The sequence below is a fragment of the Ceratina calcarata genome, unplaced genomic scaffold (assembly GCF_001652005.2).
Source record: "Ceratina calcarata isolate Rehan_Ccalc_2016 unplaced genomic scaffold, ASM165200v1 scaffold255.2, whole genome shotgun sequence".
NCBI lineage: Eukaryota > Metazoa > Arthropoda > Insecta > Hymenoptera > Apidae > Ceratina > Ceratina calcarata.
The window spans coordinates 1,033,523-1,053,216 of record NW_017147567.1 but is presented as its reverse complement, the minus strand read 5'-3'; the positions used below and the strand labels follow the sequence as shown (position 1 = coordinate 1,053,216).

The following is a 19,694-nucleotide window of genomic DNA, read 5'->3' as shown; positions in this document are numbered from 1 at the left end:
AGCGTCAATAGTTTACGAGTAATATGCAAAAAACTGTTTTTTCGTTTTTCGTCAATAACTCGTTAAATATTAATGCTAGCGAAAAAATTTTATACAGAAATTGTAGATCTCGTCATCCTCTATAAGAAAGGTCATATGCAATTTTTCCATAGATTCAACGGTTTAGGAGTAATTAAGGAAAAATGAAATTTTTTGCCAAAAGTTCGCCGTTTCAACGCTGGGATGGTCGGATTTTGTCAATATCAATAAAATGCCAAATAATCATACGTGAGTCGTTAAATATCGAAGTTAGAAGGAAAACAACTTTTATTTGAAGCATTTTTCGCAATTTTGAAAAAAAAATTTTCGTCATCGTCAATACTTAATTGGATATTTCCTTCTATACTTTTTAGCACGTAGCTATTTATTATTAGCATTATTCTTCCGACGTCTGATTTCTTTTTAATTATAGGAAATGCGTTTTTCTAAGGTACATAAACTTTTGGGATTGACTGTATAGCCATTACATCCTTAAAATATGTTCTCCTGTCAACTCGATCAGATGTTTTGACTTTTACTAGACTAGAAACTCATTGAATTATGTAATTCGATTGCCAGATATCCGACTGTATTCTGAACAAATTAGTTATTCGTATCTGTATCTGAATCTGTATTTATCGGTAGGATTAGGAGACTCGAAACCCTCTAATCATACATCAACATACTATTATTATTATTATTATTATTATTATTATTATTATTATTATTATTATTATTGTTATTGTTATTATTATTGTTATTATTATTTATGCTCCTATACATGCACATGTACGCGTTATGCGCTATACGTATGTATGTACAGACGAGAGAGAGACGAGAGATCGAATACTCCCAATCTATTACTATTACTGCTTTTCGACATCAGTGTGTGTATGTATGTATGTACGTACGTGTGCGTATCTATGTACTATGTACACTTACAGTGGCCACAAGAAACGTTTAAGGAACAAGCGCGACGGACAATAACGACGGAAGCTTGTGTCGCGCGGAATGATCGTGCCGCAAATGTTTAGTTGCAAATGTTTATATGGTGTTTCGTCGGTATATCGAGCAGCAATATCGATCGCTATGTGCTCTATTAATACATTGTGTGTGTACTTCTTTATATACGCGCAGCTGCCGTGCACCTATAGCGAGTCTGGATTGCATGGAAGAGTTTAACGGCGGCGGAGGAGGCGGAGGCGGCGGCGGTGGCGTTGGCGGCGACTCCGGGGTACATTGCAATACAGCTGGAACGAAGGAACAGCTACTGACTAACTGCATTGCCGCACAAGCGCAACGCTTACAGCATCCTTCGCCAGGTATTCGCTACCGCAACTTGGGCAAAAGCGGTCTACGTGTTTCCAATGTTGGATTAGGTACGCTGAATGTTTTCCCCCACTTTCGTAGTAACGAACTGAGATACCGCGGTTTTTACCCGATCCGTTTTCAATTCCATTCTCGATGTATCGCTTCGATGCACATAATGACCTTTCCCCACGACCCCTTTAAATTCGTTTCACGATGATACCCGATCCATGAACACTACACACCGGCGACCTCCTTATCTCGTTAACTAAAACTACCCAGCGAATCCTCGATGAATTTCCATTCCTCAGAAATCTTTGAATGCTGACTATATTTATATGTCGCATACCCATTATCGACAGCTTAAGCCACGCTTTGTACTCCGTCCTTTTATGTATTCCCTGCTAGCGGCTCCACGACGCGGCATTCGTCTTTCTTTTCTGCTGCACCAATAATACTGATACTCGATCCTCGAATGTCTCTCGGTCGGGATGGGCATGAAAGCTTTTCATGTACGCTTTTGCAATAGAAATTCATCTGTTAAATAAGCAGCAATACATGTGCACGAACGGCAGATAGCAGATAACAGTTAGACGAACGGACGAACAAACAAACGCAACGACTTCGTTTAACGGCTGACTGAATTATTGATCGTTCTACTCGTTGATGTTCCTGTTGCTGTTGCTGTCGCTGTTGCCGTTGTTTGTTGCCGTTGCTACTGTCGAATTTATTAAACGATGAATCAGGGGATATTTTCACAAATACGTGTAAAATGTGAGACTGTGTCTACGCTTATCGCGAAAAACATGTTTGGCTCCTGATAATAAAAGATAAGAGTGTGAAAGAGCGTAAGTAGGGCACAAGATACGTAGGCAATGTTCTAGGTCGATTCCCACGATGCGATTGCCGACGAACGGGAAAAGAACGGTAGGTGTAGGCGAGAAAATGAGAAAACACGCGCGCGCGCACGTAAATCCGGAAAGAGAGCGTGCGAGCACTCATCCGCGAGCTAACGAAATTACTCTGTACGCGTAGGTACGTGGACAACTTTTGGCATAGGGGGTTGCAGCAACGAGGAAGCGGCCGAGGCTGTCGTTGCTCTCGCCTACGACAGCGGGATAAACGTGTTCGACTTGAGCGAGGCTCACAGCGGGCACAGGGCGGAGATACAGTTCGGCCGAATTTTGTTGCGACGCGCTTGGAATCGGTCGACCTACGTTGTTACCACCAAGATATACTGGAATACCAAGTGAGTGGTGGAACCGTTTTAATAAAACGGCCCGATAACTCTCCCGATTGCGGCTCTAATTAATTCGAAAGGTCTGAAAGTAGAGCAAAGATACGGATAAGATTAATTCGAAGCATTTTAAAATGATATGTAAGTTAGATATTACGCTGAAGATAAGATCGGTTCAGAGTATCGCATGTTGGTTGTCCGCGTTCTATTGTATTTCGCGACGAAATGTCGTGCAAACTCGCAAAAGTTAAATTCATGAAGAAAGTCGATTCGACGTTCAGGAAACACTTACGATCACAGGGCGGAGGGACGTGGATTGTCACGCAAACACATAATCGAATCGGTGCAAGCATCTTTAGTCAGATTACAATTGTCGTACATCGACATCGTAATGATACACAAGGTGGACCCAATGTGTCCCATGGAAGGTACGTTTTCCGTTTACGACGCTAGCGTATATTTTAACGTTTAACGAAAGGGTGAAATGGTTCGATTCGAAAGTTCAATCGTCTTCTCGTAATATTCCCTTTCAGAAATAGTACGCGCTATGAATTATGTGATAAGCAAAGGATGGGTGATGTATTGGGGTACGTCTCGTTGGACCCCGGTTGAGATAATGGAGGCTTACACGAATTGTCGACAGTTTAATTGCGTCACGCCGATCGTCGAACAGGCCGAATATCATTTGTTCTACAGGGAAAAACCGGAACTGTACATGCCCGAATTGTACAATAAAATTGGTAATTCACGTTCACATCTCTATAAACGTCCGAGCAATGACAATTTTCAACTTACTATGTACAGTTTTTTCTGTCTGATCGACAGGTGTCGGGTTGATGGCGTGGTCCACAGTTACGATCGGAATGGTTTCCTCGAAACCAGACGATTACGGAGTCTCTTTTTTATCCAGATCTTCCTACAAGGTAATTCAATAAGAAATAATAATGCTTAAAGGAACAAAGACTTATTAAAGAAACAAAAAATGAAAATTCGATCAGTTTGTTCGTTGGCAACGACTAACGCGTTCGCGACGTTTATTAATTTCAGAATAAATATTCGTCGTTCAGTTGGACAGAAGATGAAACGCAATCGTTGTACAAAGAAGTATGTATCTAATTTAGTTTTTCCATTAGATAATAATAAATATGAATGCATATCTTCCATCTTTTTTTTTCATCGTACTCACTATCGTCATTATACGTATCTTATTTCCCATCTCGAGAAAAGAAATGATTATACGGAGCAAATGCATTACGCACGCTTGCTTTCATTTCATCCTGTTACCTTCCAGCAGGACGGATACGGGTGGAAAGAAAAATCAACCGACGAGACCGAGACGCGGAAATATTCGGACAAATTGCGGGACGTTTGCGCGCTCGCCGAACGACTCGGTTGCTCATTCGGACAGTTGGCTATCGCGTGGTCTTTAAAGAATGAAAGTGTTCAGTGCCTTCTCCTCGGTGCGTCAAACATAGATCAACTATACGAGAGTCTTCAAAGTTTACAGGTAATTCACAGGAATCCTTCTGTGTGTGTGTGTGTAAGGGTATGAGGAGATAATCGTCAATAGTTCATTCTTATTTTAATAAATAAGGAGATAATTTATAGAAAGATCAAATACGAGTTTAATAGCGATTTGATGTGTGTGAGAATCCTTGAATCTAATTTTTAATTGATTTCAGTTGATACCAAAGCTGAACGCGAACATAATGAGTGAGATTGAGAGGATTCTGGATAATAAACCGACGCGGCCCCCGATGATCTCGACGCTGGCGCTTAGATGACAATCAATTTGCCCCCACGGGAGCGGTGGGGGTTCGTTAGAGGACGGTGGTGGCAGTCCGAAAAGCGAGGGCGCCAACAGCCAGGATCAAGAACAGACGAAAGAGTTAACCGGGAAGATACCGTTCTGCGAGATACAATAACCACAGATACAGAAACCACACGTTTTAAAACTGCATAAATTTTTCCTGCACACTTTTGACACTGGATCGGATCGCGTACGAATACGAGATAACTCGTCCAACTACGCATGGACGGAACACTCGAATCGAGCCAGATCAGAGTATAAAATAAAAAGAAAGACGATGAGAAAGACGTTGACGAGAACGATCGTATTGCGATCGATAGGTAAATAAATATGCGTCACATATATGTACCTAGACACGCGGCGAAGTGAATTAGATCAGCCGCGAACGCGAACGTATGCACGTATATTCACGCAAAATGAATCGATGACAATACTTACCGGTTACGGTTGCGGTTACGATTACGATTATGATTACATTAATCGCGTGTACTACTCGAGATACGTGCGGAGTTGTTTTTACAGTGGTACCCGCTTACGATTACGATTAGTGTGCATCGATTCGGGACGTTATCGTGACGCACACGTTTGACACATTGGCACCGTTGCATGTTACAGCCGTACTACGTATATCCTGTTCTGTCAGTGCGTACGCGCACGTACATACGTCGGCGGACTTGGGAATCTAATCGTCCTGGAAATTGTTTAGTGTCTTCTATCGCTAGTTCATTCTTGTCTATCTAAGCGGCGGCGGCGGCGGCGGCGGCGGCGACGTTTGGAAACTCGTCCCTCTTCTTATACATAACTATATAGTTCTGCCTGCTGCTAGCTCAAATCGAGGTTGTTCAAGGTCATTCGAGACCAATTTGTTCGAGGAGCGTTCTGCGTTCGTGGAAATTCAATAAGAAAATTAATCTAGTTCACTATCTAATAGAGAATCACGAGCGTGATACAATAACGGTGATGACAATTAGAAGAGCATGTAGGGATATAAAAGACGTGCACTGAACGGGGTAGAGGCGTGTAAATACGTGTAAGCGGAGATCATTGTAACATTCACTAATTGTGTTTTCGAGTTGGCCGAGGGGAAGTATGACCGAACTCGGATTTTCTATGAGACTACCGGTCGTCTGGTCGAATCTTTGTCCACGATTCATTGTGATCCAAGTGTTCATTCGAATATGTAAATAGCGCGTGTTAGCAACGTCTTTATTAACAACGTAACGTTGTTGCATACAGTTACTTTTCAGCTTGGAACCGTACCAGTCTCGTGCCGTTTTATCGTTTCACAAATCCTGCGCTCCGACATGCAATAAATATTTTTGACTACAACTACGATCCATATAGTTGCGCGATTCGCACGAGTACCATTCGACCACCGCGAACGTCGCGGAGGAGTTCACCGTCGATCATAATTGTCGAAATCGTTCCTTCGAAGAGTCCGCGTCGAACATCGTCGCTCTTTCCCCATGTTCGTCGTTATCAAACAAGTAAATAACATAAATCCACCATTAACATAAAATTAATTCTTGCCGTTCTATGCCGTTCGTTATCAGCAGAGATGGCTAGTTTGCTCGGGTCAGTTAATTAGCTACGTATGTACATATAATGCATTATGTATGTACGCGGAGTGCCTACATATCCCGAAATTACTAATAATAATAATAATAATAATAATAATAATAATAATAATAATAATAATAATAACAATAATAATAATAATTATATTGTTATACGTAAGAAACAGAAGAATAAAATAATTAAGGTGCCGCGTACACTAGCTAATTAGCTAGCTGAGCGACTACGTACACAATAGATAGGTAAAATGACGTAGGCAGGTAGGCAATTAAGTAGATACGCGTAGTTGGGTACAACTACTTTCAGTTAGATAAGTATATAAATAACTAGAAAGATATAAAAGCACGAACGGCCGGTAAGCAACCAGGAGAAAATTACAATATTACGTATCGCGCGCGTTTTTTACGCGGTCTGGCATCTCTCTGCGAAACCGCTGGATACGCTGGAACGAACAAACGGAAGGACGATCGACATCGTATTTGACGAACGTGGAAACGTTCGTACTAACAGAAAAACAGAGATTTCGTCAAGATCGTACAAAGGGAGTTTTTCTGGCTGTACGGTTAACATTCGATTCGTCAAGTTATCTGCGACTGTGTCCGCTACGTCTCACACAAGAAATGTTTCGGTCTCTCGTATTCGGTTCTTAGAATCAAAACCGTCCTTTAGCGATGCTGAAACCGCGACGCGACGCGTCGTAAAATTAATATAGCAACGAGCGGGTCAGAGCAACTACGTGAAAGAGCGTGATCTTACTTTCGCAGGATGAAGAAGAATTGGGAAGGAGAATAAGCGCAGGGTCTCTGAACAGTGACGACAAGCGATATGTGGGAATAGGGGACGATTTTAATGTAATTCCAATTGATCACAATGATTAGTTTTAAAGATTGCGATACGATTAAGCCATGTCGCGATTATCTTTGGCATTTTTTATCTACCGGTGCGTACGCGCGCGCGCGGAGAATAAACACAGCCAAACAAATATGATCGGTAGCCACGTGCACGGGCGCGCGCGCGCGCGCACGCACGATCGACGATTATCGACGACAAGAAGACGATAAATACAGATCGTGTACCGATCTTCGCAACGCTCGCTACGCTTTTTGCCGATTACGCTAATTGTTTAGCGATTTTTCACGCAGATTGCCAACTAATAAATATTTTCCACGGAAGTTTTTATCGGGACGTAACGTACTACTACGTAACGTAATTATAATACTTGAGAACGCGCGTAACGCGCGCGAAAAATAAAATAGCTATTCGATCCCCAGCCGCTATGTTAAAGCGCGAGGCGGCAAAGACATTTCGGAGGAAACACAATCGAGTCTAAGTTCGAAAAACTCGACTCGATCAGGGAGAAAATTAAACAAACTGCCAAAACGTCGACCGTTTTGTCACGAACAGAGAATCTTGTCGAAAGCCACGGTAAGAACGATCGTTTAAAAACTAATTATGAAATGCCTCAACTGTGTTCCGAGCGCGAACAATCCCTCTCGCAGTCGATCGTGTCGAAAACAAGTCGATATGCAACCGTTTCGGGGAAAGGAAAGAAGGAAAAGAACAAAGGCGAAGAAAGAGAGGAAGATCGGTGAATGATTTATGGCGATCGGTGGTTGATTTTATAGTGTATTTATCAGCGTTCAATCATAAACCGTAGATAACAAAATTAAAGTTAATCTTACTTTCTGAGTAAAAATATATTTTTAACTCGCGTTTCGTAACTATGAATCATTTTTTCATCGATTAATCAGATCGATACGAGTATCTATGTATGGACATAGTACATACATACAATATTCACAAGCATATCATCGCTTCGTAGTTACGAAAAGTCGCGCAAGTAGGAAGGATGTATGAAATTCCTGAGACACTGAATTATAATCGTAATCCAGATTTAATATTACTAAGGTTCCTGAGATCGATCGATACCCGAATAATCGGTCTCGAACTCTTTCAAACTCCATCCGCTTACACTCGTTACGAGCTGCTGAGCGTCGGTATCTCTTCTCGTGTCATATCTTATTTTAACACATGAACGCGTTCAATTGTTTATGCAACTATCTTATATCGTTATTATCTTCATTTACCCAATTAATTAATATCGCGATGGGAAATGTAAGATGTGTATTTATATCTAACCGTGCAGGTATCGCGCACGATGAAAGGTCGATGGAAAGCACCAATTCATTCGCGAACTGATTTAATCATCGACCGTTTAATCCAACGGATGATCTAAAGACATTGGATTAATAAAAAATAGGTGGAATCGACCGAACAATTGCACGTAGTTCTGTAATCAGCAATCATACGTTTCTAGACGCTAGATTGTCTAGCCATATTGAGTATTGTAATTACCAGCGCAAACCGCGCGGTCAACCAACCTCGAGTTTATAATATTACGCGAGATAAAAACAACGAAGTACACGATAATTTTTGATTAAGATAACGATGCTCGACGCGATCAAGTTTCGTTCGTGATTAGACCCGAGTCGTTTCTTCGATCTTGCCTCGCCACCGAATCTTTTCTTTCGCCGCAACAAGAGAATTGGGAAAATGGAAAATGTCGGCGTTTCATCGAACTGAAATCCAATAAATCCAACGCTCATCGTCGGACGAACGCGTAACACACGGGAACTAAACACTATTAAAGAACAACAAGATTTTCAAAGTCTTTCGAAAACTTATACCAATGTTCTAAGCAATGTATCGAGTACTTAGGAGACTATTTTGAAAGAATTATAAATAAAAAAGAGAAGAGAAAGTATGTACGTTGTCTTACGCCTTGTTTCTTCCGTTCGGCGTTCTCGCGCGCCGCAAGGGGATGTGCAACACGTTTCGACGCACAGAGAGAAACGATGATGACTCGTTCAACGTTAAAATAAATTAAACGTTTATTAAAAATACACATGACACCGTCGATCAACGAATAACGGTTACGACTGGTCATCATCGATATTGCACGACACGTTGACCCGCTTCTCCATCGTCATTAAGTTTTGACCATTTGTAATTTTAGTTTAGGACAGCGATCGGTCGATCGTTACATCGTATATATATATATATTATATATACATATTTACAGTGGTATGTAGTATGTACAATATAACAAGTCGATGAAAAACATGAAAACAATGTACATACGTACAGATTATATCGAAAGTGTTGAATTTTATCCATTGCTAACACGACTTCCCACCATCGGGTGCGAACACTCTCATTTCTACAAGACTGGCGAACACTACAAATGTCATGTACAGTAACAAGCATATCACGCCGACCTTTTTGTTTAATTCAAAGTTGTAAAACCATATGACTGCATAAAGTACGATTATGCAAGCAACTATCGAGAGCACGCTGTACGACAGCGTTCCCGATTCGATTTTTAAGTCGGTGCCCGTCATCAAACACATTATAGTCCAAGGTAAACCCAGACACAGTAGGATGTCCAGGATATTCGCGCCCAACGTATTACTCATAGCCATATTTCCATCCCCTACGCGGTGGTGGAGTATCATAAAAACCACAGCCAGTTGAGAGGACCAAAACGATAAAAGAAAAGAGAAACAAGAAAGGTGTGAAAATCGAAACCAAAACCGTAACCAAAAACCAAAGCGGAGACTTACCCTTCCTCGCTAAAATCGCTATGGATGCGACTTCCGGCACATTTCCACCGGCGGCAAGAAACGTTAAACCCATGATAGAATCCGGTATTCCTGCGGTTTCACCGATCACAGTCATCATCCAGGAGAGCAAATAGGAAGTAATTCCTATCCAAATGACGCTTACAACGAACGTTATTGGATACCAGTTCTTCAACCGTTCGATTCTGGAGTCGGGTATCGTTATAAAAAGCAGAAACGTCAATGGCCAAGTTGACAGGTACCACAATTTTCCTAACACACTTTTTTGCTTTGGCCAAGTGAATAAACGCTCTGTAAGTATAATACAACCGGCAAAGCCGTGGGGTGAACCGTGGGGCGTGCGACGAATATAACAACAGTGGAGCAAAAGCAACAGCTATCATTTTTAGAATCAGTTCAAATATACTTCTACGTCTACGTGGCAATCACCACCTTAAACCAATCCTTACATAATGTACGTATTATAGCGTTACCGGACATAGAAATTTCTTTTGGTTCCTCATCGTTGAAGGAATGCAGCGTAGGGCTCGTCGTTTCAGGGATACCGTCCTGTCGCCTTTCCGCTTCGTTAGAGTTTTCTCTATGATCCGCGTCGATGATATAAATGTCATTTTGAGAGCGTAGTTTATAAATTCCATCAGGGGTCAGACAATTCTCCGAATTCTCGGCTATATTCGACACTGCAATCAATCACAATGAGTCGCATTGCTTTTTATCCTTCCTGCATTTTCACATCCTGATCCATCTGGACTGGAGCGATCTTTTGTTAAACGAACGTGCGAACGAACGAACGAAGGTGCAAATCGCTAATCGTTAGAAGTAATTAATCATGCTAACGCTGCGCTCTGCAACGCGGTACTTACGCTTCGCGGATGTTGTGGTACAGAAACGACCGCCGACTCTGCGAGCACACAGTTTGATTTTTTTGCCGGAAAACAGCACAATCAAGTAAAACACGAACAACGCTATCAGGATTACCGATTCGTACCATGTAATCCAATTGTCCCACATTATTATCACCAACGTTGCTACAGATATCACGTACACTGTACAGTCTCGTGTCAATGTTTTCCATTCCAAAGGAATCGCCTGTCGATCAGGAAAAGCAGAAAAAAACAGGGTAAATGAACTCGGCCAAGGTCAGAAAAACGTCGGCAACGTAATTTTTAACTACTCGAGATTTATATAAAAAGTTCGTCAAGTTGTCCAAGTCTATTTCGAAACATGCGAACCGGATAACAGATTTTGGAACCGATCCGAGAAATAGATCACATTTTTAAAAATTGTTGTTTACTCTTCTCTGTAGAACGGAACGTCGAACGAAATTAATTAAATCGTGAGAAATCGATCGAGAGACAAACAACAGAGAGTATCATCAGATGGAATGTAAAATTAGATCCTTATCGGACTTTTATCTTGAATCGTGCAAAGAGCAAGAGCCCGTTTCAAGAAGCGAGAAGGGATCTATCAATTATCATCGCTAATAGACGCACAGTCGTAATCTAAAAACACGCATTCTTCTATTATCAGCGGCAAATAGCTGAACGTGACCGGTTAGTGTTACTCCAAGGAAAGACCTTCAAATTTTCAATAATCGCGACTAGAAGTCGTTTCCGTAAAAAGTTGTACATCAAGTCGATTAGTGTGCAATTATCGTCGAGTGTGCATTTAAGTTCAGAGTGAAAAGTTTGCTTACGTGGGCGGTAATCAACGCTCCGCAAGCAGGAGTCGCGAACGTATCGAAAACGGCGCTTCCAACCACCGTTCCGGTACCAAGATCCGACTGCGTCAAAAACGTCCCGATCACATTAACAAACATTTCTGGAAACGAACTAGCCATCGCTAAAAAGGTCGCGCCGGCAACGTCGGTGCTAATGTTCATTTTGACGCATATAAGGTCGACGGATGGTAGCAGGTAATCGTGGCAAACGAAGGCAGTCATTACGAAACAGTAAAATCCGAGTAAAGCGTGTAACACGACGGCCCCATTGCGACGTTGATCTGGAGTAAACAGATCAACGGGAAAATCGTCCATGGAATTGTCCGCGGCAGCAACCGAACAATCCGTTTTCTCCTCCTGTTTTCCATCCTCCTGTCTTGTATCTACGAACAATCGTCCCTGTCCAGATATACGAATCGTCACTGATCCTTGTTGATTCTTCGTGCCGATTGATAAATCAGAGACTGCATCAATCGGCGGTGGCTGCGACGAGTCTGCAAACGAAACAACATCCCCTCTCGTTCATCGTCTTATGAACTTGCAATTAAATTGCACGCTACTACTAGAAGAGAAAGAATAAAGGACGAAACGAAGAAAAAACGCAATGCGAATTTTTCATTTAGAAACGTTGCTCGAAAAGTTATTTCAATACAAATCTTTGAGCAAAAAATGAGGATACCGCGGCGCGCTGTCTGTCTCGCAGTTCTTACCGTTCCATCCGTAAATAACAGGAAAATGTAGCCATAATGCAACGACGACACACGCGCAACATTTGGAAAGCAGTATTCGGTTCATTTCGCGCGCGCTCTTGAAATAAGTCGACGACTGTTCGCATAAATCGAATATTGATACGACTTCCTCACGGACGACGAGAACCGTTCAACTACCACTTGTTCAGTAGCAGGAGTTCGCGCATCAGTGACACTTAGATTCAACTGATTACGCTCCCTTCCTAATAGCCATTCATGTCACACGTTATTATCTCTCGAACCATCAATGTTCTCTCAGTTTTCGATAACAAAGAAATCCGCTGATTTGAACGCGGATGGTTGATTAAATACATTGTAACATGTATTTAATCAATTATCGACGGACGTGATAAAAAGAAGGAAAGAGAGAAACGATGGGGATGCCCCCATACATGGATCCTTTCCTCCACTTTCTTATTTCTTCTATCCACGACCTCCAAGAACGTGCGACTAGACCACAACTCTATGAATGAACAATATACACTCTTTCTCTCTCTCTCCATGGCAATGAGTTTCGTTTCGACGAGAGTCAGAATGTAAGCGTGTTCATGCAGATAAAAAAATAAAAAATAAAATAAATTAATGGTACTCAGGAAACTGGGATACACGGCACTGCAAGGGCTTCGAATTTTTCACGCGCCGAGCTACGCGCTGTACTCATTACGTTTTTTCGATACTTCGACCCACAATCGGATACACGATATTATTCCAGTCGAGTGTCCGAATGTAAGAGGAAGCGAGAAATCTTAATTTCATTGCTCTATCTTTTGAAATTACATTCGCTATTGGTGGCGTTTCGCCGTCGCTGGACAGGCGCTCCTTTCTCACCCCTCCCGCTCTCCTCGCTATTTCTACCCATTCCTCGAAATATCTCGTACTCTTTCTAATGTCCTAACGATTTATCGGGTGGATCGAAATCAAAGGAAGGTGTCGTAATACATACTTTTTACTGATCACACACGGAATGTTCAGAGCTTTTCTTTTATTTCGGTAATCGATTATCGGTTCTGTGATTTTCATACATCGAAAAAATTATTATGTCATTGGAATGAATTTACCGTGCGTACGAACAACTCGATCACGAATCGAGTTCGAAACGAAAACGGTCGGACGAAGTTTACGAAAGGATCGATCTGAAAAAACACGTACAAACATCAGACACGCGATTCGCATTGTACCACATACACACGGCACATGTATATATACGCGACACGCATACATACACACAGAAAAGTAATACATACGCATCATATTTATTAAGAATTGGAGATAATAGTTAGATCGATCTATCGCTCGTTCCAATTTTCTTCGCTCGTACGTAAGTACGCATCGGTGCCACGTATACATCGATAGATCATCGCGAGCGAAAATCAAGAAGCCACGAGATCGCTTTCGCGAAGATTTCGGACTTTAGAATTCTGTCGCTCGCGAACATCTCACCGCAACGCGAGAAACGCATCGTCAAGATGCGAGGCGGTCATGTTACATCGAAAGATTTACGACCGCTCGCGGGGTAAGAAGTAAATGCGATCGAATGAACGCGTCCACGCGTTCACGTCGATCCGCTATTTCGCTACTTCTTTTTTGGAGGACCTGTCGGTTTTACCATACACAGCGTCCAGGAACAATCCGGTAAACACTATGCACGTACCCAACCATTGTCTGGTGGACAGGCTGTGCCCAAAAATAATTATGGAACCCAACACCGTGAACAGTTTCCTCGTTGTAGTTATGATGGAACACGGTAACGGACCAAATTCTGCGATAGTGAAGAATATGAAGTATTGCCCGAATGCTCCAGCTATGGAAACGGTCACTATTTGCCATAAAGTTGCAGGATATCTTTGCAAGAACCGAACGAATTGGAACACCTCCCCGCTGGCTACGATAGCCACAGTACTAAAGATCACGGACCAATAATTCATGTTCAACATCATATGCCCGGATTTAGTGTTGTGCTCTCCTTTCATTCTTTCCTGCACGGCACTGGTTATACCATCCATCGTTAACGACAATAACAACAAGAGTTCTCCAAATCCCGTTTGTCCCGCAGCATCCATTGGTTTCTTCGGAGGTCCATCCTTATACATGAATAAAATTACACCAGTAACGACCAAGAAGACGAACACATACTTTCTGGGCGGGTACACCTGCAATTCAGTTAGCAAGCAATTGTTAATAATAATAATCAGCAAATATTACGAGCAATTTCACGTGCATATATGTGAAAAAAAGAAATGAAACAAAGTAGAAAGAAGGAGAAACCATATGGCATACCTTGTTTCCCAATAATACTCCAAGTATAATGACAGGAATTGGTTTTCCAGCTTTTCCAATTACTTGAGTTGGATAACTGACAAATTGCAATGCCATGTTACTGCATACCATAGCGAGCAAATATGTGAGAGCAGAGAGTATGTAATATAGTTTTGGAGTGGTATCTTCACCCTGCTGTTTCATGATCGTCATCAAACCAGCCTTGGCAAACAAATAATTGACGAAACATTGCACAAAAACCAAGCTAAACATATACGTAAATTTTTCACCGTTCTTCGCATCTCCATACTGTCCTCGCGTAATCTTTTCCTGCAGCATGCCGAAGTAAAAGTAACATACAAAAATACCGAGAGCGCAAAACAATAGTTTAAAACGCCTCGTTGTCGCCGACGAAGCCATTCTGGATTCCGGATCCGGGCTACCGTCGCCTTCGCGTGGATATCGCGCGGAGATCGGCCACGAGCGTTGTTACTCTTTCCGTCCGGTCATAAACCGGTATCACAATAGGCAGATAAGACGGGAGGATCGAGACATGCCACCGTTCCGTGTGGAATGCAATGGAAGAACGGGATGTAAACGTACGGTACGCGTGGCATTCGAGGATAGGTTATGCTCGTGCCTCGTGCGGTGACGTTCTACCACGGCCATGCTCCACGTAACGTCATGTTACACATATGACACACATCTGCACAAAGAGATCACGGTGTCGTAACACCGTAACACAGGTCCGGGAACTTCGGTGGGAGTAGTGCCTAGTGTCACTAAATATTTTTAAATTAACATTGTAATGACGAATCCAAAAAGTTTGATTCTATAAATAACTTTTTTTAAAAGGATAATAAATGTGTTTGCTTACAGAAAACCGGAATCATTTGTTTATTCTGCTGCCTGTTCTGTTGATCCACGGACGTTTTCACCGCAGCGCCACCCATGCCGTGAGTAAAACTGAGCTCATGAGCCTCCTCAACCTCAACTCATCTATCTCTGCCCAAAGCTGCCCACTGCCCATCACATCACTGTTTCTATATAAATGAAACAAAGGCACTCTGACACACAACAAGCAAAATCAAGCGACAATTCGGCATAACCTCACATAACCTGTTCGAAGTTTCAGTTCCTTTGGTAGTTATTCGTTTTACCTTATAAGGGGAGAGAATAAACGTTTCTGATCATTGAAAGCTACTGGAACTGAGGTAAAATATTTAAATTGAAACGATGTCCGATCCTCGTATAAGAACTCTAAAGATTAAGACTGGAGTAGTGAAACGTCTCGCGAAAGAAAAAGTCACTTACGAAAAAGAGGCAGCACAGCAACGCGAAAGGATACAGAAACTAAAGGAACAGGGTGAGAGCACACAGAGTTTGATCGATAGATTGTAGATTTCTGTTATTTCGATCCCGTCGATACCCGTGGCATTCGCTTGTTTTCGTGCTCTCCTCCAATTTTCTTTTCTTCAAGCTGAAACGTTCAGTTGATCAAGAAATTTACCAATCTACGTGCATTAAATTCTTTTTTGATGAATGATTTATGATTTACTTACAGATAAAGATGGTTACGATATAAAGAAGCAAGAAGAAGTGCTGCAAGAGTCTTTGATGATGGTACCAGATTGCCAGCGGCGTCTTGTAAAAGCCTACGCAGAATTGAAAAATATCTTGGAAACGGAGCAAGATTTAAAAGAAGTTGAGGACTACATCGAAGCAGAAAAAGTATTGCAAGAAGCAGTGGCTCAACTTCCCAAAGAAGAAGAAATCATGGACATGTGTTAAAACTATTAATTGTATGAAAGTTCTGTCGAAAACTAAAAGAACTATATTTTCATTTACCATAGGATTTTTAAGCAAAGTAATCGTTTAATTCATAAAAGCGTGATACTATTAAGACATTTTATATTTAATAAAATTAAATATTATCTATCGAGCAATTATGTTTGCCGGTCAAAGTTCTACAGGGGAATCCATGCAACACTGCGGATATTCTCATTACGATACGATTAATCCATCTGTTTACAATATGAATTATAATCTGAATGTATATCACAATTACATCTGTCCAATTGATACATCCGATAAGACTGCCACGTCGATGTCTAATACAGAAAACCGAAGAATCGATGAAAGAAACATTGAGCATTTTCTCCAAGAAACTGATCAGTCAGATAATAAAAATGATCAGAGAAATACATGGAGAAGATCAAAAATTGCATATGCAAAAAATGCTATAACGTCGATATATAAATTAAACGAAAGATTGAAGAGAAATTGTGCAGAGCTTCAGAATTATCAAAATTTAACGGAAGAGGAATGGCAAGAGAAAATGAGTGTTTGCAGTGCGGCGAAAGAAGAGATTCTTAAACTGTTGGAGCCTATTAAGAGCGAAAGTTGCTTGAAGCAATTGAAACGAGATTTGGAAAGACGGAAGAGAAAAAGATTGAGGGAGAAAGTGAAAAAAGAGAAATGGAATATAGAGAAATTAGCGAGAACGGAAAGAAGAGCAAGAATGCACGCACAGATCGATTCCTGGATTAGAAAGGAACAGGCTGTAATAGAGAAAGAAAGGCAAGAAGAAAATTTACGAAAAGATGCCGACATGGTTCTTTTCGACGTTAGAGGGAAACGAAGCGATGCTAAGAAGTATCTTGGCCTCCTACAGGAACTAAAAAATTTACGGAACGTAAAAGTAAACATTGCCAGAGCAAGGGGGGAACATTTATCTTCGGCAGCCGACGAAGCGTTCAATAACATACTTGGTATTATCATAACATTCGAGCGCTTTTTTGTAATAAATACTTTGGCTAACAGATTCCCTTTGTTTACAGAGAAATTAACGGAACAGTGGTCGAAACTCGATCGGGAATATTCTATAGAAGAACAGGGTTTGAAATTGATGTTAAAAACTGACAACGAAGAGAGAATTGAAAAACAGACGAGAAGTCTTTTCGACGATTGGGAGAAAGTATTGTTTGGGAAGAAGATATCCGATCAGTGCAATATGGATTTAACTAATTTCGTTGCTATAAGGTACGTTCTTCTTGCGTTATCAATCCTCGTAAATTTCTATAATTCATTTTATTTGTAGAACTGCCTGGGACAAATACATCAGCGCGGAGGACGATGCATCGGCGATACCAATTGGATGGGTAATGCCTATTAAACCAACTTCTGCTGCATGGCAAAAGTGCCTCAGAAAAGAAATTTCATAAGAATAATTGTTTTCGATGTACATCTTAATACCTACTTAAATTTCGAGCATGTATCAGTCAGTTTTAATTTTATTAAAGTGCATGAAAAATATGTACAAAGTTTTTGTTAATGAATACCTACGTCCTACATTCATGCTATGCTTAAAATTAAATTTTTCTGAGCTGCAGTCGAAGGCTCAAAGGTCAAAGCATCTTTCGCTGGGGTTGGAGGTACCGTTTCAGCAGCAGATAGTATCATATGTAATTTCCCTTGCAATTCTGACAACGCTAATATTAAGTTTTCTTCTTCTTCCAATTTCGAGGCTAAAATGCTGAACATCTTCCGGGGTTCGGCTGCAAGCTCGTCCAAATGATCTTCGTAGATATCTTGCAAAAAATTAGATTACTCAGTTAAAAGAAGTTACGAAAAGAAGAATATATTACCTACCCATTAATACGTTAGCCACGTAAAGCAGCACTCTTCCAAATTGAACACTGCCTATATGTCTGTTCAAGAATTTGATAATATTCACAAGAGATTTACCATCCCTAGCACTGAGAGCTTGTTTCAAGCCTTGCCTTCTAATAAGTTCCTGCATAAGTGCAACCGTGACATGCGGCGTTTTATTTACCACGTAGTTCATCATAACGCAGTCTAAGGCTTTCGAATACTCGAACTTTCTTAAACACGTATCGTGCTTAGACATGATCTCTTTCATCTCTCTGTGGACGACGATATTTACTTGAGGAGTGTGTAAATTCTTCCCCGAATGTCTGTACGACACTTTCTTCCGTTGCGGTTTTTCGTTCTTCACGTTTTCTTCCCTTCTTTTCACAGAGATCAAACCATCTACCATGCCAGCTACTATCGTTTCATCGTTTGGCTGTAATTAATAACGAAGCTTAATTTTTAATTCAATGTTTGAAAACCGAAAACCTTCCTTACACTAATTCCTATGCTGAGGATTGCATTCGGATAATCGAATGAATGGACGGTTTTATATGTCCCGGAGTCGTAAATTTTTACATGTCTATCTAATGAACCAGATACAATTCTGTAACCGTTCGAAGCTATTTTTAAGCATGTCACAGTTTTGTGATGTTGGCCGATTTTTGCTAGTAATCTCCCACCAGCAAGCGCGTCCCATACTCTAATTTCTGTCCCACCTAAACAGACAATTATATCACCATTCTATTATATTTCACATTTATTACGTATTAACATACCTGCAGATAGGAATATTCCTCCCATAGGTAAAAATAATAAACTTTCAACTGGAGCTTCGTGAGTTACACTAAGAATCTTCTGACTTGTTCTGGTGTCATACATGTGTATCTGCTTGTCGTAACCTCCAGACAAGAATATGTCTTTGGAGATTGGACTAACTGCACCAGCTCTGATGTAATCTGAATGTTCATTGAAAGATATTACCTGTTTCTCGCTGGGAATGTCCCAAAGTATCGTAGTTTTGTCATCAGAGAATGAAGCTATGTGGAGATTGTCTGCAGTGAAGAAAGTTCTGTGTACAGCAGCTTTATGACCAGAGAAGAGTCTAAGAAGGCTCTTTGTATTAACGTCGAATAATCTGATTACAGCTTCCTCGCCACCAGCACAAATCAGTCGACCATCATTACGAAATGATCCACCATAAGCAGCTTCCTTGAACCTGCTTAGATTTTTGGTAACTAACTTCGTAATTGGATTGTACACCTGTACTCGGACCGAACAGGTGACAGCGAAGTAATGCGGTTCCACCGGTGAGAAGTCAATGTAATCAATTGGGCCGAATTCTTTAACTAAAACAGGAGCCTATCGAATCGAAAATGCATAAATTTAGAGTTTATAATTCAAAGCGAAGGTTTGTCCGTTAGGTTAGGTACTACACACGTGGATCTCATTGAGTGAATGATATTATGCAGCTAGTAGGAACTTTGATTGTTCTTATCCGTAACGTACTTACACTGTACTTTTTCCAATATACCGTATCCGGCGTTATTTCTGATCCCGGTCTGGCGAATCCTTTAGTATTTAATTTCTTGAAGGACGCCATTTCTCTTAAAATGTCAGCTGTAATAAAATTCAGTGGAGGGGATTAAACAGCTCCTGTTGACAATTGATGGAAGTTGGTCTCGTCGATTCTTGTACTAAATAATTGTCCCAGGAACTGTCCACCGGA

General features: G+C 41.1%; 6 protein-coding genes across 15 annotated transcripts in view; 3 read left to right on the top strand and 3 right to left on the bottom strand.

The window, feature by feature from the left end:
* The window catches only part of Hk (potassium voltage-gated channel subfamily A regulatory beta subunit hyperkinetic), a 13,052-nt gene extending 4,340 nt beyond the window's left edge, over positions 1–8,712 (top strand). For 6 of the 9 annotated variants that reach the window (XM_026812081.1, XM_026812082.1, XM_026812079.1 and 3 more), the window contains 8 exons: positions 1,156–1,397; positions 2,362–2,575; positions 2,864–2,991; positions 3,097–3,303; positions 3,389–3,486; positions 3,611–3,667; positions 3,855–4,070; positions 4,246–8,712. In XM_026812081.1, coding sequence (XP_026667882.1) covers positions 1,156–1,397; positions 2,362–2,575; positions 2,864–2,991; positions 3,097–3,303; positions 3,389–3,486; positions 3,611–3,667; positions 3,855–4,070; positions 4,246–4,347 — 1,264 coding nt within the window. In that variant the 3' untranslated portion in view covers positions 4,348–8,712. The remainder of the gene's footprint in view (positions 1–1,155; positions 1,398–2,361; positions 2,576–2,863; positions 2,992–3,096; positions 3,304–3,388; positions 3,487–3,610; positions 3,668–3,854; positions 4,071–4,245) is intronic. The other 3 variants (XR_003388934.1, XM_018021565.2, XM_018021566.2) reach the window with 3 other exon arrangements.
* Positions 8,713–8,843: 131 nt separating this feature from the next.
* LOC108623182 (sodium/potassium/calcium exchanger 3) lies at positions 8,844–12,925 on the bottom strand. The gene is made up of 6 exons (XM_018021506.2): positions 12,020–12,925; positions 11,286–11,803; positions 10,453–10,678; positions 10,063–10,269; positions 9,572–9,880; positions 8,844–9,441 (listed from the first exon to the last, which is right to left on the bottom strand). The coding sequence occupies exons 1-6, from the start codon at positions 12,102–12,104 to the stop codon at positions 9,128–9,130; spliced, it is 1,659 nt and encodes a 552-aa protein (XP_017876995.1). The 5' UTR covers positions 12,105–12,925; the 3' UTR covers positions 8,844–9,127.
* A 100-nt stretch (positions 12,926–13,025) lies between these two features.
* On the bottom strand, positions 13,026–15,280 carry meigo (Solute carrier family 35 member B1 homolog meigo). Of its 2 annotated transcripts, none has more exons than XM_018021549.2 (3): positions 15,192–15,280; positions 14,336–15,096; positions 13,026–14,208 (listed from the first exon to the last, which is right to left on the bottom strand). In XM_018021549.2, the coding sequence occupies exons 2-3, from the start codon at positions 14,732–14,734 to the stop codon at positions 13,624–13,626; spliced, it is 984 nt and encodes a 327-aa protein (XP_017877038.1). In that variant the 5' UTR covers positions 14,735–15,096; positions 15,192–15,280; the 3' UTR covers positions 13,026–13,623. The 2 variants fall into 2 exon arrangements, with proteins under 2 accessions (XP_017877038.1, XP_017877039.1); XM_018021550.2 differs by lacking the exon at positions 15,192–15,280 and having other exon boundaries at positions 14,336–14,536; positions 14,605–14,716.
* A 74-nt stretch (positions 15,281–15,354) lies between these two features.
* Positions 15,355–16,250, top strand: LOC108623206 (Tubulin binding cofactor A). Its single transcript, XM_018021557.2, has 2 exons — positions 15,355–15,680; positions 15,879–16,250. Exons 1-2 carry the CDS (start codon positions 15,551–15,553, stop codon positions 16,103–16,105), a joined length of 357 nt encoding a protein of 118 aa, XP_017877046.1. The 5' UTR covers positions 15,355–15,550; the 3' UTR covers positions 16,106–16,250.
* Positions 16,243–17,629, top strand: LOC108623201 (programmed cell death protein 7). Its single transcript, XM_018021546.2, has 3 exons — positions 16,243–17,085; positions 17,155–17,356; positions 17,415–17,629. Exons 1-3 carry the CDS (start codon positions 16,263–16,265, stop codon positions 17,536–17,538), a joined length of 1,149 nt encoding a protein of 382 aa, XP_017877035.1. The 5' UTR covers positions 16,243–16,262; the 3' UTR covers positions 17,539–17,629.
* Positions 17,590–19,593, bottom strand: LOC108623199 (U3 small nucleolar RNA-associated protein 15 homolog). The gene is made up of 5 exons (XM_018021539.2): positions 19,479–19,593; positions 18,745–19,327; positions 18,464–18,684; positions 17,966–18,401; positions 17,590–17,904 (listed from the first exon to the last, which is right to left on the bottom strand). Exons 1-5 carry the CDS (start codon positions 19,566–19,568, stop codon positions 17,669–17,671), a joined length of 1,566 nt encoding a protein of 521 aa, XP_017877028.1. The 5' UTR covers positions 19,569–19,593; the 3' UTR covers positions 17,590–17,668.
* Between the last annotated feature and the right edge of the window lie 101 nt (positions 19,594–19,694).

Coding starts and splice junctions, on each gene's coding strand:
- LOC108623182 (XM_018021506.2), bottom strand. CDS start 12,104: ATGAACCGAATACTGCTTTCCAAATGTTGCGCGTGTGTCGTCGTTGCA. Junction 10,679..11,285: donor GAGCGTTGATTACCGCCCAC/GTAAGCAAACTT, acceptor CCTGATCGACAG/GCGATTCCTTTGGAATGGAA. Junction 9,881..10,062: donor AAAAGAAATTTCTATGTCCG/GTAACGCTATAA, acceptor TTATACTTACAG/AGCGTTTATTCACTTGGCCA.
- meigo (XM_018021549.2), bottom strand. CDS start 14,734: ATGGCTTCGTCGGCGACAACGAGGCGTTTTAAACTATTGTTTTGCGCT. Junction 14,209..14,335: donor GAGTATTATTGGGAAACAAG/GTATGCCATATG, acceptor ACTGAATTGCAG/GTGTACCCGCCCAGAAAGTA.
- LOC108623206 (XM_018021557.2), top strand. CDS start 15,551: ATGTCCGATCCTCGTATAAGAACTCTAAAGATTAAGACTGGAGTAGTG. Junction 15,681..15,878: donor ACAGAAACTAAAGGAACAGG/GTGAGAGCACAC, acceptor ATTTACTTACAG/ATAAAGATGGTTACGATATA.
- LOC108623201 (XM_018021546.2), top strand. CDS start 16,263: ATGTTTGCCGGTCAAAGTTCTACAGGGGAATCCATGCAACACTGCGGA. Junction 17,086..17,154: donor AGCGTTCAATAACATACTTG/GTATTATCATAA, acceptor CTTTGTTTACAG/AGAAATTAACGGAACAGTGG. Junction 17,357..17,414: donor ACTAATTTCGTTGCTATAAG/GTACGTTCTTCT, acceptor TTTTATTTGTAG/AACTGCCTGGGACAAATACA.
- LOC108623199 (XM_018021539.2), bottom strand. CDS start 19,568: ATGGCGTCCTTCAAGAAATTAAATACTAAAGGATTCGCCAGACCGGGA. Junction 19,328..19,478: donor TATATTGGAAAAAGTACAGT/GTAAGTACGTTA, acceptor TCGATTCGATAG/GCTCCTGTTTTAGTTAAAGA. Junction 17,905..17,965: donor CGTGGCTAACGTATTAATGG/GTAGGTAATATA, acceptor ATTTTTTGCAAG/ATATCTACGAAGATCATTTG.